At 47.9% G+C, this 15,603-nt stretch overlaps 1 protein-coding gene and 1 long non-coding RNA gene across 7 annotated transcripts in view; one reads left to right on the top strand and one right to left on the bottom strand.

The window, feature by feature from the left end:
• The window catches only part of MLLT6 (MLLT6, PHD finger containing), a 94,409-nt gene that overhangs the window by 30,011 nt on the left and 48,795 nt on the right, over positions 1-15,603 (top strand). Inside the window, exons 1-2 of one of the 6 annotated variants that reach the window (XM_019482565.2) lie at positions 4,524-4,614; positions 4,954-5,138. The exons of the other annotated variants lie outside the window; for them this stretch is intronic. Coding sequence (XP_019338110.1) covers positions 5,055-5,138 — 84 coding nt within the window. The 5' untranslated portion in view covers positions 4,524-4,614; positions 4,954-5,054. Of the gene's footprint in view, positions 1-4,523; positions 4,615-4,953; positions 5,139-15,603 lie in introns of those variants that run through there. 6 annotated transcript variants of the gene reach the window in all.
• On the bottom strand, positions 1,784-11,064 carry LOC132250343 (uncharacterized). Its single transcript, XR_009462009.1, has 2 exons — positions 10,913-11,064; positions 1,784-4,821 (listed from the first exon to the last, which is right to left on the bottom strand). It is a non-coding gene; the product is annotated as an uncharacterized LOC132250343 (long non-coding RNA).

Raw genomic sequence — 15,603 nt, 5'->3', positions numbered from 1 at the left:
TTGTGTCTAAAAAGGGGATGTTGGTGCTGGAGTATTCTAAAGAAAGTTGGATGGAGGGATGGTGACTGTTGAATTTCTGGTGGAACTCAATTAGAGATTCCTGGTTCTCACTCCAAATGATGAAGATGTCATCGATATATCATAAGTACAGCAAGGGTTTGATGGTGCAGTTCTTGAGGAAGTCTTCTTCCAGGTGGCTCATAAAAAGGTTGGCATACTGTGGGGCCATTTTAGTGCCCATAGCTGTTCCCATCGTCTGGAGGAAGTGTTGATTATTAAAAGTGAAATTGTTATGTGTGAGGGTGAAGTGTATAAGCTCAGTGATATCTTTGGGTCTGTATTCTGGGTTGTAATCTTGTTCCTGTAGATATGTAAGGCAGGCATGGATGCCATCCTGGTGTGGGATGTTGGTGTATAGGCTGGTAATGTCCATGGTGGCTAGGAGTGTGTTGCTGGGAAGGTGGTCTATGTTTTTAAGTTTCCGTAGCAAGTCTGTGGTGTCTTGGACAAAACTTGCTCTGTGGGTGACAAGTGGTTTTAGGATGGATTCAACAAAACCTGATATTTCTTCAGTGGGTACTTGGGTACTTGATCATTCAGGCTAGGGAGTCAAAAGCAACTAGACATAACGGTAGGCACATCACTTCCTTGTGTGCTGTTGGCTACAGAAATCATTGCGACTTACCCATGCCAGCCTACTGGACTTAGAGACCTTTGACATTGACCTCTCTGTAATGAGCACTTCATTCGCAGCATTAAAGACAGGAGTTTCCATTTAGTCTTTCCTCAAGCAAAACTCAGAGCAAAGTAACAACTGAGTCAAAACAGTTTAAAGAGGGAATAAGGAGCCTGAGGCTGCTGGACCATAGTGGGAGTTTTGTCTGAGAAAGACTGACTAGAAAGTGAGTCAGGTCTTCAGAAATGGGCCTCTAGGCTCTGCTGAATAAGAGCTTGTAGCTTGATTTCTTTGGGACAACAGACATTTATTATGGTGAGACACTCCTAACCTGATATTTATAGCCCTCTTGCATGCGCCCAGTCCCTTGTAGGTTGAGATGATCCAGGCAATACTATCTCAAATGTTTCCTTCTGTTTTGCTGTTCTGAAAATGGGAAGCTTTTGTTTTTAAGGCTAGTTTTTCTTCTCTGACTGTACCAGGGCGTTAGCAAAAACACCACCATTGCTTTCTTTGAAGCTTGGCATTTCCAAAGAGTGTGTTCATTTCTGAACCCTGAGGGAGCTTTTATCCTTTTTTGTCTTTAAACAATAACTAAATAATGAGAAGGGATGGCATACAGATGTTGAATGAGATACAGATGTCCCATCACCCATCCATCTGTGCTGACATTTTACAAAACAGCCCTACCCTGCACACTGATATTCACAATGCACCCAATGTTCCCAGGAATAGAGATATGGAAGTAGGGACTTTTTCCTATATGAAATAACGCAACTTTAAAAAAGTGTGTATAATAAGCCACATCCTCAACTGGTGTTGTTCTCAGTAACACTGAGGGGCCCTAAAAAAGGTCATGGGTCCATTGAGCTTGGTGCTGTACATATCTAAAGTCTCTGCCCAGAACAGTTGAGGCCCAAATACAAGTCCATCTATACACTGTCCAGGTGGACTAAGGTGCCTAAGTGTGATCCTATTGTACCCTGTTCAAGTGCCTGATAAACTATTAATACAAGAAGCAGGTGGATCTGCCTCCCTCTCTTCCTCCTCCTCCTCCCTTCTTTCTTGTGACATAGCATTATGGCTAAGATGACAGTGCATCAGAACTAGAACAGACTGAATTTTATTAGTAGATGTTAAGAGGTATGAATCCAAAAAGATGACAAAAGCCAGTAGGGAAATACAAATTGCCCGAGCAAGGGACTAACGTAAGAGGGATGGGGGTGAGGAGGGGAACACAACTAGGTTACAGAAAATACAATGTTAGCCTACTAAGTCCAGGACTGGGGGAGGTGGGGGAGGGGGAAGGGGGGGGGTTCGCGACACTGAGAGAGAAAGAAGATAGATACACACAAACCCATACAATGGTCCGCAATGGTGGAGGAAGTAGGCTGAAGAAAGTTTCTCAGTCCATATAGAGTCTCATCGTGAGGCTCCTCTTCGGGTGGAGCGGGGTGGTCTGTTGCTGAACGTTCTTCTCAAAGTGAAGTCCATCAGGTTGAGATGGGGTTCAGACAGTCCCCTCTGGGTCCAGTCCAGTGATGATCTGTCTGGTGGGGTCCGTGTACTGGCGGTGGCCTGTGATGTGCTCCATGTAGATGTCATGGGACCAGTGGATCATGTCGGACACCATGAGGCAGGCACATCAGCTTGGTGTAGCGGCGGGAGATGCGGCAGACACGCAGGACACTCTCGTTACTGGGGTCCCAGGCTCCTACTACAGCATAGTGGTGGCCCACTGTTTTGGCAGGCATGCCTCAAATTAGCCCTGCACCCTCCCCAAGTGCCACTTTGATCCCCTTCTCCTGCATCCCCTTTGATCCTCTTCTCTGCTTTCTGCTCCCTGCCCTATACTCCCCGATCAATGTATTGCTTTGGGTTTTTTGCTTCCTGCCCTGTGGCCCCCATCTGATATGCTGCTCTGCTTTCAGCTCCCTGCCCTATCTGCCACTATCTCCTTCTTAATCTGCTTCATGCCACACAGGGAGGCTGGGGCATCCAATGTATCACATGTGTGCCACAGGTTGGCCACCCTTGTACTCATGGATTTTCAGGAACTTGTATAGGGTGGAATAGGATTGCACCTAGGCACCTAAGTCCATTGTGGTACCTAACAGGTAGAATAGGATCTAGCCCCTGCATTCAAAGGATGTACAAAGGGTGTGAGGAAAGCATTGTGCCTAAGGTCCATGGTAAAGCTGGGAGCAGAACACTTTTCTCTTAGGGTATGTCTACATATGCAATTAATGAGAAGCAATAAACTTCAGAGCAGTTTGAGCCAGAGTAAAGTACTCCCAGGTGCAGCATCTACATGTGTGCCTGGAACAGCAACAATTTGAGGCAGGGTGAAGTAAGCCTGGGCTGGCAGGGAGCACAGGGGGCCAGTCCCAGCTTCTGGGTAGCAGCGTCAGGCAGCAGAGGGCCTGGTTGGGGCATGAGGGTGCTGAAAGTGCATGTGGCTGGACAGCAGGCAGGAGTCTGGCTCCTGGCTGACTGGGCACAGTTTACGCCCACAGTCAGCATGCACACATGCATTTAATTGCAGTAAATTATCCCACTGTAAAATAGTACTGTCCCCAACAGTGCTATCTTATGTCTGTGTAAATTAGCTTACTGTGGCCTAATACTGTTGCACGTGTAGATAGTGACGCTTTACTCCACAGCTAAATGGTCTACTCTGCAGGAAAGTGTATGTGTAGATGCAGCCTAGAGTCCTAACAACACAAACCTAACCATGAGACCATACTGCCTTTTCAGGTGGGATTAGAAACCAACTGAGGATCTGATACAATTTCCTTTGGTGCTGACATGTTTAGAGTGTGTTGCACTGGGCTGAGATTTAGCTTTTGTGTTTATATTTGAACACCCCCCGCCCCTGTTCTGCCCTTAAGAGTTTTGGTCTCACGCTGGATCCAAAGTGGGGAGCAAACGTCTTTCCCCATGGGCGCCAAGGACTTGTGAAATCAACATGCAAGATTTTTATTTATTGACTTACTTTTGGCGCAGTCAGACCCAAACAGCACCAGAGCCCTGGTTTAAACATGATCAGGGTCTTGATCTGAAGCTCACCCCTTTTTGTCCTCCCCCTGTTTTGTCTCACCCATCCGATCCTCCAGCAGAAATAAAGGGAGCAGGCACAGTGTGAGAGGTGGCAAAATGGCACCAGGTGCTGCTGTCAAGACTTTGAGTGAAATCCAGCCTAGATTTACACCTGGTGCACTCCGCATGCACCTCCCTGGTATAGATCAGGAAGGAAATCGCTTAAATCAGTTCAGCAGCACAGGTGGCAGAGACAGCAGACTCAGGCCTGTAGCTTTCAATGGGGTAGAATTTGGTCATGTATTTCCATTTCCAATCTGACTTGCTTTCTTCCTCATTCTTCCTGCGGCTGCACCCACAGCCAGGCCTCCTTGTTTTCTGGCTTAGAAAGTTCAGAGAACCTGAGAGTGGAGGGGAGTATAACTTAATACTGAGACCACTCGGCTCTTCCAAGCAAAGGTCTCATCCCCAAAGAATCTCTTCCTCCCTCCCCTGTCCAAGCTGCTTTTAATGGTCCAATTACTCTTGGCCAGCAGATTAGAAGGGGGGCACAGAGAAGGGAAGAAGGGAGTGGGGTTGGAGGGAGGGAGGGGGAGTAGGCACCACAGAGAAACTGTGCACAACCCTTTTTGGCAGGCAAGGGATCTTGTTTCATTCCTCCTGCCTTTAAGAGCTACAAGTTAGATTGTGTGTCTCGGGCACGCCCCCCCATCCCCTCCCCCCCATCCATAAAGTTTCTGGGCTGTTCCTTGCTGAGATGCCAATCTCCAGCTGCTAAATCCTACATGGAGAGAGTTTGTTTTTCATGAAGTTTGTTGCTTGGGGCAGGTCAATGTTCGCTCCACACCAGGGCTCACCCAGCCAGCCTGCTGCTGTAGGGAGCGTGGAGTGTCTGGAAGGTAGGGCGGTATTTTGTTTTCAAGGAGGGACGGGTGTTAAAATAGTTGGTGATCTAGCAGTGCCCCCCGTCCACCCCTCTCCCTGAATGAATCGCAGCTGCTTCCGGACTACCTCCACTCCCCACTCCCGTCCAAGGTCCATGGCAGGTTCTCCACGCAGACAGGAGCCATTGGCAATGAACCTCCATGGCTGTACATGCGGTTTCCCTGAAGGGACATGTGCAAAGAGAGAGTGTGAATGTGTGCATAGGGGGGTGCTGGGCACTGAAGAACTGGGTGGGGGGTGGCAGGAGGGGCAGGCTGCTAACTTTTCTCTTTTCCTCGCTGCCTCCCCACCAGTGACTTCTACAGGAAGCATTCAGAGCCAAGATCACTGTCCCCTCCCATTCCCAGAGTGAACGGACACGACACGTTTAAATGTCTCTGCCACATGCTGGGCAATGTCACAAGTGCTTATGGCTGCAGCCTGCAGAGCTTTGTGTGGAAAGAAGCATGGAGTGGCAGGGAGACAGCCCCGCACTCAGGTACCTGGGCACCTGCTGGTGGCACAAGGCTACCCTACCGAATAGCTGTAGGTGTCCACCCCTTTGGCTGATATGGCAGCTTCTCTATTTTGCACCACCAAAATATCCTTGAGTAACTGGGTAAAGTGACTTCTCTGGGTGCTAATGCCTGTAGGTAACCAGGTAACCTGACCCCTCTGGGTGCCAGTACCTGTGGATAACCAGGTAACCTGACCCCTCTGGGTGCCAATGCCTGTGGGTAACGAGGTAACCTGACCCCTCTGGGTGCCAATGTCTGTGGGTAACCAGGTAACTTGACCCCTCTGGGTGCCAGTGCCTATGAGTAAGCAGGTAACCAGACTCCTTAGGATGGCACTGCCCATGGGTTACCAGGTAATTCAAGCTGTCCACTTAACTCTGTATCACAAAATACTTGTTAGTAATAAAATGTTAATGCTTAGCTAGGTAACAGGCCATTGGGCACCTCCTTGAGAGGGCAAGCAACATGTCAGGGAGGAGCCTGACTTGTCCCTCTGATGTGGGGTACTGTAAAGGTGCTCAAAGAAATCAGGCATTCTGGGCCATACAGAGCAACAGTGCAGGGGTTTGGGGCCTAGAAGACCCCTGATGTTTGCTCATATCTCTTTGGTTTTCTGATCCAGACAGGAAATGAAGGACATAGGGAAGCCTGGAAGAAGAATTTCAGGGGAAACCATGATTGCGAAGTGATCTAGGAAGAGCAGGATGTGGCTGCGGGCACGGCTGGAGCTCTTTGTGTGGGCAGAGAGAGGAATTGCAATTCCCCGTCTCATCTCAGTGCAGCATTCTGAGCTTAATGGAGGAAGAGAGGGCTGGGGAAATTTAAGTGGGATACAAAGACTAGTCTCCAGGGGACAGATTTTCCAATGGTTTCCAGCTGCTCAACACTTGCAGTCAGGGCCAGTTTTTCAATAGAGCTCAGCACCCAACAGGTACAGTTGTTTGGAAACCTTACTGCTTAGTTTGGTATCTTAATGGGCCTAGATTTTTAGGCATACCTGGTCCCAGCTATGGTAGCTGAATTCTAGTTATGTGTGTACAGATATGCACCTAGATGCAAATAGAGGCACAGCTCAGCTGCCTGTCATTGCCTCTCTATTATTTCAGAAAGAAGATTTCTGTAGTTTTGAAGCAGGAGGATCTAGGTGTAACCACTACTGTCCTTATGAAATTATGTGGGGAGTGCAAAATGTAGCCTGTAGTGACCATCATGACATTTCTACCAATCAGACTATGAATGTATTCCTTTGCATGCTGGTACGCATGTATGTATGTGCATATGCGCACAGGTACTCAGTGCCACATACTATATAAGACTATATTGGCTCCCATACTTGCCATGACCTGTGGAATAAAATAACTGTAGTACTGTGCCTTGCATTTGCATCGATTGATATTGTAACACGGCTTGGCAATGCCCAAATTTCCTCTGGGAAGTCCTTTGAAAGACTCTGAACAATCTCTGCAGCCAGCAGGGACTGTCAGGACCAGTGTTGGTCCTGTTATATCTAGTGAAATGCCTCTTAATTGTGGGTCTCTCCTCTCCTGAATGACACTAGTTCCTACAGCTGGCACAGACAGTGTTCTGTAGATGGGGTGAGTCTTGTGTGGAGAAGACAGTTGGGAGCCTAATTCTGTTCTTAACTCTTCCCCTAACTCCATCCTCAGACTCTTGGGCAAAGCACTACACTCTAGAGCTGCGTGAAATTTTGCCACCAGTTTTGTTTTGATGATGTTTCGACCTGTTTTGAAACAGCAAAAATCAAAATGAAACAGATATGGTCGAAACAGCCTCGAAACAATATGAGGCAAGTCGAAATGTTTTGCCATTTCTACCCTGTGTCAACGTTTTGCCCACAGAATATAATGGGGAAGGTTGAAACAGGCTATAACTTTGTCATTTCTGGCCAGATTTGGGTTAAACTTGCAAGCATGGTAGCCCCTTCTGAGGACATGAAGTCTGCCAAGTTTCAAGAAGGTAGGTGCAGGGGGCTCGGAGAAACTGCACCCCAAATTCTTGAGAGAAAAATTCATGTCACATGTACGTGTTAAGACACAGTGGGGTCAAAACTGCAGGCATGCTAGCCCCTGTGGAGGCCACAAAGCCTGCCAAGTTTCAAGGAGATAGGTGCAGGGGGTGCAGAGAAACTGCACCTCAAAGTCTTGAGAGCCAAACTTGTGTCACATGTATGTGTTAAGCCACAGCATGATCAAAACTACAGGAATGCTATCCCCTGTGGAGGCCACAAAGCCTGCCATGTTTCAAGGAGATAGGTGCAGGGGGTTCAGAGAAACTGTTCCCCAAAATCCTGAAAGCAAAACTCATGTCATGTGTATGTGTTAAGCCACAGCAGGGACAAAACTGCAGAGATAGTAGCGCCTGCTGAGGCCACGAAGCCTGCCAAGTTTCAAGGAGATAGACTCAGGGGTTTGGGGGAAACTGCTCCTCAAGCTGCAGACAAGTAAAACTCATGTCATGGGTGACAGTGTGTGTGTTAAGGTGCAGTGAGATGACAGCTGCAGGGATGGTGGCCCCTGCTGAGGCCACGGAGCCTGCCAGCTGTCGAGCAGATCCGTGCAGGGCTTCTGGGTTCTGGGGCCCTGCACCCCTGGCTGCTGACAGGCAAAACTCATGTCTTGGGTGCTTGTGCAACTGTGTCTGTCTTGGGGCATGGGGGAGAGGAAACTCCTGCAGGCCTGCCTACTAGGCCCTGCTGCGGCCACAAAGCCTGCCAGCTGTCGAGGAGATCGGTGCAGGGGAGTTCTGGGGCCCTGCACCCCTAGCTGCTGACAGGCAAAACTCATGACATGGGTGCTTGTGCAACTGCTGCCTCTCATCAGGCAGCAGGACTGAAGATTCCCCCATCACTTGTCACCAAGACCTGAGGGTAATAATTGACCACAGTATGAACATGAGCCAGTAGTGCGATGCTGTATCCAGGAGGGCCAACAATACCCTGGCATGCATCAATTGATGCATCTCCAGCAAAACCATTGCAAAAATGTGATTCTCCTGCTCTACACAGCTCTTCTCAGCGTTGGTGAGACCACAGCTGGCATACTGCATCCAGTTCTGGGCTCCGCACCATAACAAGGATGTGGTAAAGCTTGAGAGAGTCCAGAGAAGGGCCACTCATATGATCAGAGACTTGCATGGCAAGCCATATGAGGAAAGGCTGAGAGACCTGGGAGTTTTTCAGGCTGAAAAAGAGAAGGCTGAGAGGGGATTTGGTAGCAGCTTACATCTAGGGCTTGGTGAACAACTGTTCACCAGGGCACACTTGGGGAAAACTAAGAGTAATGGTCACAGTCTGGACACCCTAGTTGTGAAGTAGTTTTTCCTAAAGTTGAGCCTGAAACAGTCTTCAAGGAGTTTGTGACCATGACTCCTAGTTTTCCCCCCCAAGGGTGCCCTGGTGAACAACTGTTCACCAAGCCCTAGATGTACACTTCTGATATAGCAGTAAGCTACAGTGGTAAGGAGCTACCATGCCTATAAGTTTCATACAAATCTGGCCAGAAATGACAAAACGTTATAGCCTGTTTTGACCTTCCCCATTATATCCTATGGGCAAAATGTCGAAACGGTAAAATGTTTCGACAGAACAAAAAGGAACAGCTGTTTTGACTTGAAACGAAAGTCGAAACAAAACACTGTTCTGACGAAACATCAAAACGCTAGTCAAAACAGGATGCTTCTGTTTCGCACAGCCCTACTACACTCCACGTTGCCTCTGTTTTCTCATTAATAAAATGGGGATATTCATATCGAGCCATCCTAATCAAGCATATAAGCATATTGAAACCCTCTTCAGTAAGCCATGAAATAAATGCAAATTATATAGAGTAATGAACTAGGAATCTGAACCCTCTTATTACTGTCTCTGCTCTTCTACCAATGCACCATATAGCCTTTGGCAAGTCACTTTACCTGCCATGGGCCACAATATCCCCATCTGGAAAGGAGGGTAAAACCTGCTTATCTGGACTGTGAGGTAACACCTGGAATGCGAGGCTGAATTACTTAACATTTGCAATAGTACCAGCCCCAATTGTTCAAAAAAAAGGGAGTTAGCCCCACAAAAATTGTGAGATCAGCTTTAAAAAAGGTGAGATTTTCATAAAATAATGTATTTCTTTAAATTTGCCTTTGAGTGTTGTAATTCTGAAGAGATAATATTTTCAGGCTTTTCTTGATAACTACAAGAGCTAGCAATGTATTTTTTTTCTTAATGAAAGCTGAGATTTTCAAATGATCTTTGACCCCAAGAGCTGAGGCTTTAAGAAAAATGCCAAGAACCAATGGACTCAAACTTTGGCATCTTGGTGTTTGAGTGAAAACCACACAAGTGCAGAGAATTTCTGGGCCTCATTTTCCTCTCACGCACCCCAATTTGATATCAATATCAATTCAGTAGAATTACCCCAAATGATGGTGATGTAAGTGAGAGAAGAACCAGGTCTGTTAACACACATCTGAGCACCATTTGCAAAATTGCTCAGAAGTCACAGAAGGGCAACAGCCCTTAGAAAACAACTTGGGATGTTGAACATCCAGCCTTAAGAGTCACAATGAGGGATGCTAATTTCAGAGCATTTTTGAAAGGCTGGCTCCAAGCTGTGGGTGCCAAGTATTTGGAAATCTTGCATGGCTTCCATTTGGTTCTTTAGGTCTGGGATCCACAAACAATTCATGAGTCTAGATAATCACCTAACATGGAATTTCTTTGCCCTGCTCTGATTGGCTCTTTGCTTCAGCCGTCTCCCAAACCACTATCTTACCCCCTCAGCGTCACTCCCTAGCTTCTCCCCGTGACAGGGGGCCTCCCGGGGCCAAGCTCTGTGGCCCGCCCACCTGCCACCGTGACAGCAGGCCTACTCAGGGCCGAGCTCTTCATGGCCCGCCCACCTGTCTCTGGGCAACCGCCCGCTCATCTCGCCCGCCACGCCTTTGATGATAATGAGTTCAATTATGATGATAATTAAGCGGGAGGCTGCCCTTCGACTGCCCCGATGCCCAGGGGCACTCTGCGGCTCCAACCTCCCCTAATACCGCAGCCCAAGCCTCGCAGATGGCATCATGGTGTTCTTCCTCACCGGCCCCTGCACTGGGCCCCAGAATCTTCTATGCAAGACCCCACTATGGTCTTCTCTACTCAGGCGGCCACTCCGCCGTCATCTGGGCTACCTCACCCTCCCGAAGCCTTGTTCCCCTCCCGGGTGTGTTTCCCCCGGAACCTTCGGCTACCTAGCCCTGGCCCACCTCAAGGCCAGTTGGGACCCCAGGCCCCCGGCTCTTGGGCGTCCCTCGTGGTGGGCCCCCGGCCCTTTTGACCCTCACTGGTCCTGGCCCCAGCATGGGCCAGTCGAGGGGACTCTCCCCTTCGGGCTGGGTCTCTCTAGCCACTCTCTACTCCTCAGGCCTTACCGTGCCATTACTCCCTTCCTCCTAGGAGCAACCGCGGCACCTCACCCACCTTACTCCCACTCTTGGGGTCCGCCCTCTCTGGGCCCCTCATACACATGGGCCCTCTCGGCCCTCCAGTAAACACTAGGGTAACCCACCTGGTGGTGGTGGGAGCTAGGGGTTAAGGCACCCCGACCCGCCTTTCACCAGGGTGATCACTGGCCTGGCATTTCCTGGGGGCTCCCGCGCCACAGAGCCCCACCAGACCACCCACTCCCAGCAGGGTGCAGTTTCAGGTCATGCCCAGGACCAGGAGCCTCCTGCCAACCCCTTGCAGCTCCCCCCTTACCTCCAGGCATTCACAGCAGCCCTAAAGCCAGGCAATGTTACTGCCTGACCTCCTGCAGCCAAACTGCCTGGTTTATATAGGCCTCAAAATGGCTGCCGCAATCAGGCACCTGGAGGCTGCCGGCTCCAGGCCCTTAAAGTGGCAGGAGCACCCTGTGCTCCACCATACTCCCTTTATACTTTTCGGCCATGCCCAGTCCTCCAAACTGGGCACATCTACACGTGCCTCTTTTAAGTGAGCTTAGCCTAAAATTGCCATTTTTAAGGCACATTAAGGGCGTATGTCTACACATGCACACCCTTAATGCGTCTTAAAAATGTTGATTTAAGGCTATGTGAGCCTGAATTTGATATCTGCATAAAGCAGGTATCAAATTTAGGCATGAATAGCTAAGTCACATTAGCACATGTGTAGACATGCTAATGCTCATTAATGCAGTGTGCGTCAACAGATACACATCGTGTTAATGTGGATTAGTGCATCTGCACGTGCGCTAATGCGACAGCTATTCATGACTAAATTGAATGCGCCATAATGTTCATTAGTGAGCCCCTAAATTGCCTTAATGTGCCTTAAGTAAATGTGTGTTAAGTTTAGGTGCATATAAACACACGTGTAGACACACCAACTGCTTCCCTTCCCTTTACTTCCACCTAACCAACCCCTTCCTTTTAAAATGTCCCTCCCACCATAAAACACGTGTGGAACTAACATCTGCTGCCATTATTCATTATGGTGGTGTGTTCTGTCTCCTCCTCTCCCTGGGTCTGTCTTGTCTGTTGAGGCTGTAAGCTATTTGGGACAGCAGGCAGTCGCTATTCTGTGAATGTACAGCACCTAGCACAATGGAACCACATTCTTGGTTGGCCACTGCTATAATAAACACAGTTACAACAACAACAGCAACAAAACAATAACAGCTTTCTTGGTATTATTGTTGTTGTTATTGTTATTAATCTGAGCCACATGGAGGTGTTCCTTTGGTGTAGTGGTAAAGGGACTTATTAAAAGTAGCTGCAATGTATGTGTAATGTGCAGGGGAGCCATTTAAAGCAACACAAGTTATAGACAGAGGCCCCTGGATAGGGCTTTATGACAGGGAGGAGCCTGCTGTCAGGCTGAGTCCTTGGGACAGTGTCAGGCAAACAGGGAGATGCACAATTAAGAAAAGGCCTCCTTCTTCCCTGCTGTGGTGGTAGCCAAAGCCAGACTATCAGTAGCAGTGGTGAAGGACACGAAGAACAAGCATGTCCATATGGCCCATCCTGCAGAAGAGCCACTTACTGAACTTTGCTGCTAAGAGAGAAAGGCTGTTTGTGTCCCTGAAGTCCCTGCAAGGACAGTTGGAATGAGTCAGGGGACTAGGAGCTGGGGCACGTGCTGGGTCAGGGCCAGCTCTGAGATATGCTGAACACCCACAACTTGCACAAGAGCCAGTGAGCTAATTTAATCCTTCCCTGTGCTGCAGAGGTTTCCCAGATGCAATGGGGTCAACCCTATCCTATTCCTAGCTGGATTGACAGCCTACAGTTCATTTCTGAGCTATAGAAAGTGGGAAAGGGAGGGCCAGAGCCCTAGATGGCTAGTGGGTGAGGCTATGCAGGCTCACAGGTTGTGATTCAAACTCCTCAAAAGGATGAGCTAATCCAACAGTCTCAGGGCTGCTCTGGAGGCTATGAGAGCCCATGGCTTGTCTTCACAGCCTAGCTATACCTGGGATAAGCCTTCACCTTCTAACTACATCAAGTCATTCAAGGCTGAGGAGAACGGTATTTCCCCTGCCAGGTACATGGAACTACAAATGCTTGCAAATGCAAGGATTTCCACTACACAATTTATGGTGATGGGGGATTGCTTTTGGGCTTTCCCCCTAGCTTGCTTCTTCAGCCTTTTGGCTAGGGACAAATGAGACTAGGGGGAACCTTTACTCCAAGGCCTCCAGGTTTGGGGCTTGCACATAGGATGCCTGCCATGGGTTTGGGAGTATCTGAAACCCCAGACTGAGGAAGCTGGGAAGTAAGATACTTGCCGGTGGTAGCGCCACACAGACTTGAATGATTGAGCTGTGCTCAGTTGAAATTTGAAACTTAATTAACAAAATTTTATTGCAAAAAGAAACATAGTTATACCAGGATAAATTTGTATGAATGTCTAGTCTGAAATAAAAGTGACTGTTTCACAATAGTTGCTCCCCTTTGGGAGTGGAGGAATTGTCCTATAATGAAGGGCTAAAACCTGTTTTGCTTTATGTGCCTAACTATCACTTATGCAGCTGCTTAACTGCAGTTTGGGGCACTTGCATATAGTTTGCAGTTCAGCATTGCCTGTGCTAATTATGCTCAATAGGTCTGTGCTCCAGCCAGAAAGCTGTACAAGGAAACAGAGTCTCCCAGGTACACATGGCAAACCAGGCAAAGCACATAATTTTATCTGAGTAAAACCCATGACTAGTGGGGGCTGGACACTGAAAGAAGGTACTCTTGGTTTTTAGTCCCAGTAGCTGAGTGGTTAGGGCATTTGCCTAAGAAACAGAAGACTCTAGGTCCCTTTTACCCAGGGGAGTTTGAACCTGCATCTCCTCCTTATCTCCTCCTTATCTCCTCCTTCCCTGAAAAATGCTCTATCACTAAGTCATAGGTCAGGCCTTACCCAGCCCTGCCTCCAACTCTTCTCTTGAAGTTAGCCCACTGGGCAGCCAAGAGAGGGAGGTATCTGGAGCCAGGAGGAAAGCTACACACTACAGAGAGTGTGGCTTGATGAGATGAATGTTGACACCAATGGGAAGGGATCCTGGGTTCTTCTCTTGCTCCCATTGAGGAAGAAGACTTCCCAGTGCTGTTTATTCACTGAATATTAAGTGCAAGGTGCTGTGGGTACCTTCCTGGGTGTTCAGCTCTGTGGACATGCACCCTAACCACTAAGTGGTTGGCCTAACAGGTGGGAGGGGCCTCTTCCTTCTCCGTCTTGTTTCCCCGCAGGTATCCATGTAGGGTGATTCTGTGTTGCCAGAGGGGAAAATAAAATCCCAACCTGTATATGAATGCCAAAAACTGCAGTTACATGTATACATATGTACCACTTACATATGTAAAGCGAACTAGGATTTAGCAGTAAGTGTCCACATGGGGGAGTTATAACCAGAGTAGCTACTCTACCAGAGTTACGCTAGGAAATTTCCCCCTCCCCTGTAGATGAGGCCTCAGAAACAGTCCTGATTTTCCAGGCTGACACACCAGGACTGGGCCAGGGAACCTGTACAACTACACACGCAGGTTTCTACAGCTTGAGCGGGAGAGGCTGCATCTGCAGCTCAGAGCTGTTGCCCAGAAGGCTCACATCTGGTGAGTATGGCTAGATGGGAGTTTGGGGGTGAGCAAGCAAGAAAATATGGGGATATGGTGGGGAAGTCCATCTGCCAGCCAAGGCTCCTAAATCCAGATGGAGACACTCCAGTAAAAATGGCCTTATTTTCAGAAGAACTGAACACCCACAGATCCTGTTGTCCTTCATGGAAATTTCAAGTGCTCACCACCTTTGAAAATTAGGCTCCTTTTATGTAGATGTCTAAACATGAATACAGGAGTTTTAAATTTGTTATTGACAGGCCTAGGTGTTCAAAAACAGGTAATGCCATTACAATCTTTCCACCCCACTAATCTCCCACATTGATTTTCACCCTCCAAAGACTGAATGCAAAGTTACATCTAATGAATCTCTGTCTTGCCCAGGGTGGAACCTGTCCAGTTTGTGCTGCCCCCTGGCAATTTCTCTGAAGAGTTGTTTTTATATCTCAGATCTGCCAGACGTGTATTACAGGGGGAGAAAAGGACAAGTGTTCAGAGACCATAAAATAAGCTAGACTAGAAGGAGGAAAAGATATTAATCTTTGTTCTAGTGGAGGCTGCTTGAAGAGGCAGTGTGGTTAAATGGACGGAGGTTGTAGCTAGGATTCCGAAATATTGCCTTTGCAGGAAGGAAGAATGGGTTTGTGGTTGAGGCCTGTCCTGGCTTCAGGAAACCTAGAATCTGTGGTCTGCATGATAAATTACCTTGCAAATTTGCAAAATTGTTTAGGTACCTGGCGGGATTTACAAAAGTGCTTAAGAAGTTTAAATCCTTTTAAGCTCTCTTGTTGAGAGTCAGGAGGAGTTTGATGCCTGATTCACTGAAATGTCTTTGTAAATCCCACCAAGCATCTACCTGCATTTTTAAGCACCTAAATACATTTTTTAATCTGTCCCTTGCTCTGTGTCTCAGGAATTGTCTACACTAGAGTGGATTGGCTGGTAGAGCTACAACAGCCAACCCTGCAAGCAGATACTTGGCTTATCTGCAGTGAGGCATTTGCTGGCACAGCTATGTCAGTAAAGTGTGATTTTTTTTCATACTCCTATCTAGCACAGCATAACCCTGATCTTAACAGGGGCTTTTAGGTGATACTGGGTGTGTCTACATGTGTGCTTCAATGAGCGTTAGGCTATTTAATGAGCATTAAACCATTACAAAAAAAGTGCGCTTTCACTAATGCCCATTAAAATAGGCTAATACACCTTTTTCTAGTACCTCCCAATAGAGGGCACTTTTACATGTGCTTTTGGAGGGTGGGGGCAGGTGGCACTTTAATTAGAGCTGCTGTAATTAAAGTGCTGGTGCGTCTTGTGTATCAGCATCCCTGCACTTAAAAATGGTAG

The sequence above is a fragment of the Alligator mississippiensis genome, chromosome 4 (assembly GCF_030867095.1).
Source record: "Alligator mississippiensis isolate rAllMis1 chromosome 4, rAllMis1, whole genome shotgun sequence".
NCBI classification, from domain to species: domain Eukaryota; kingdom Metazoa; phylum Chordata; order Crocodylia; family Alligatoridae; genus Alligator; species Alligator mississippiensis.
Note: the sequence above shows the minus strand (reverse complement) of the source record. Positions and strands in the feature narration are given on the sequence as shown.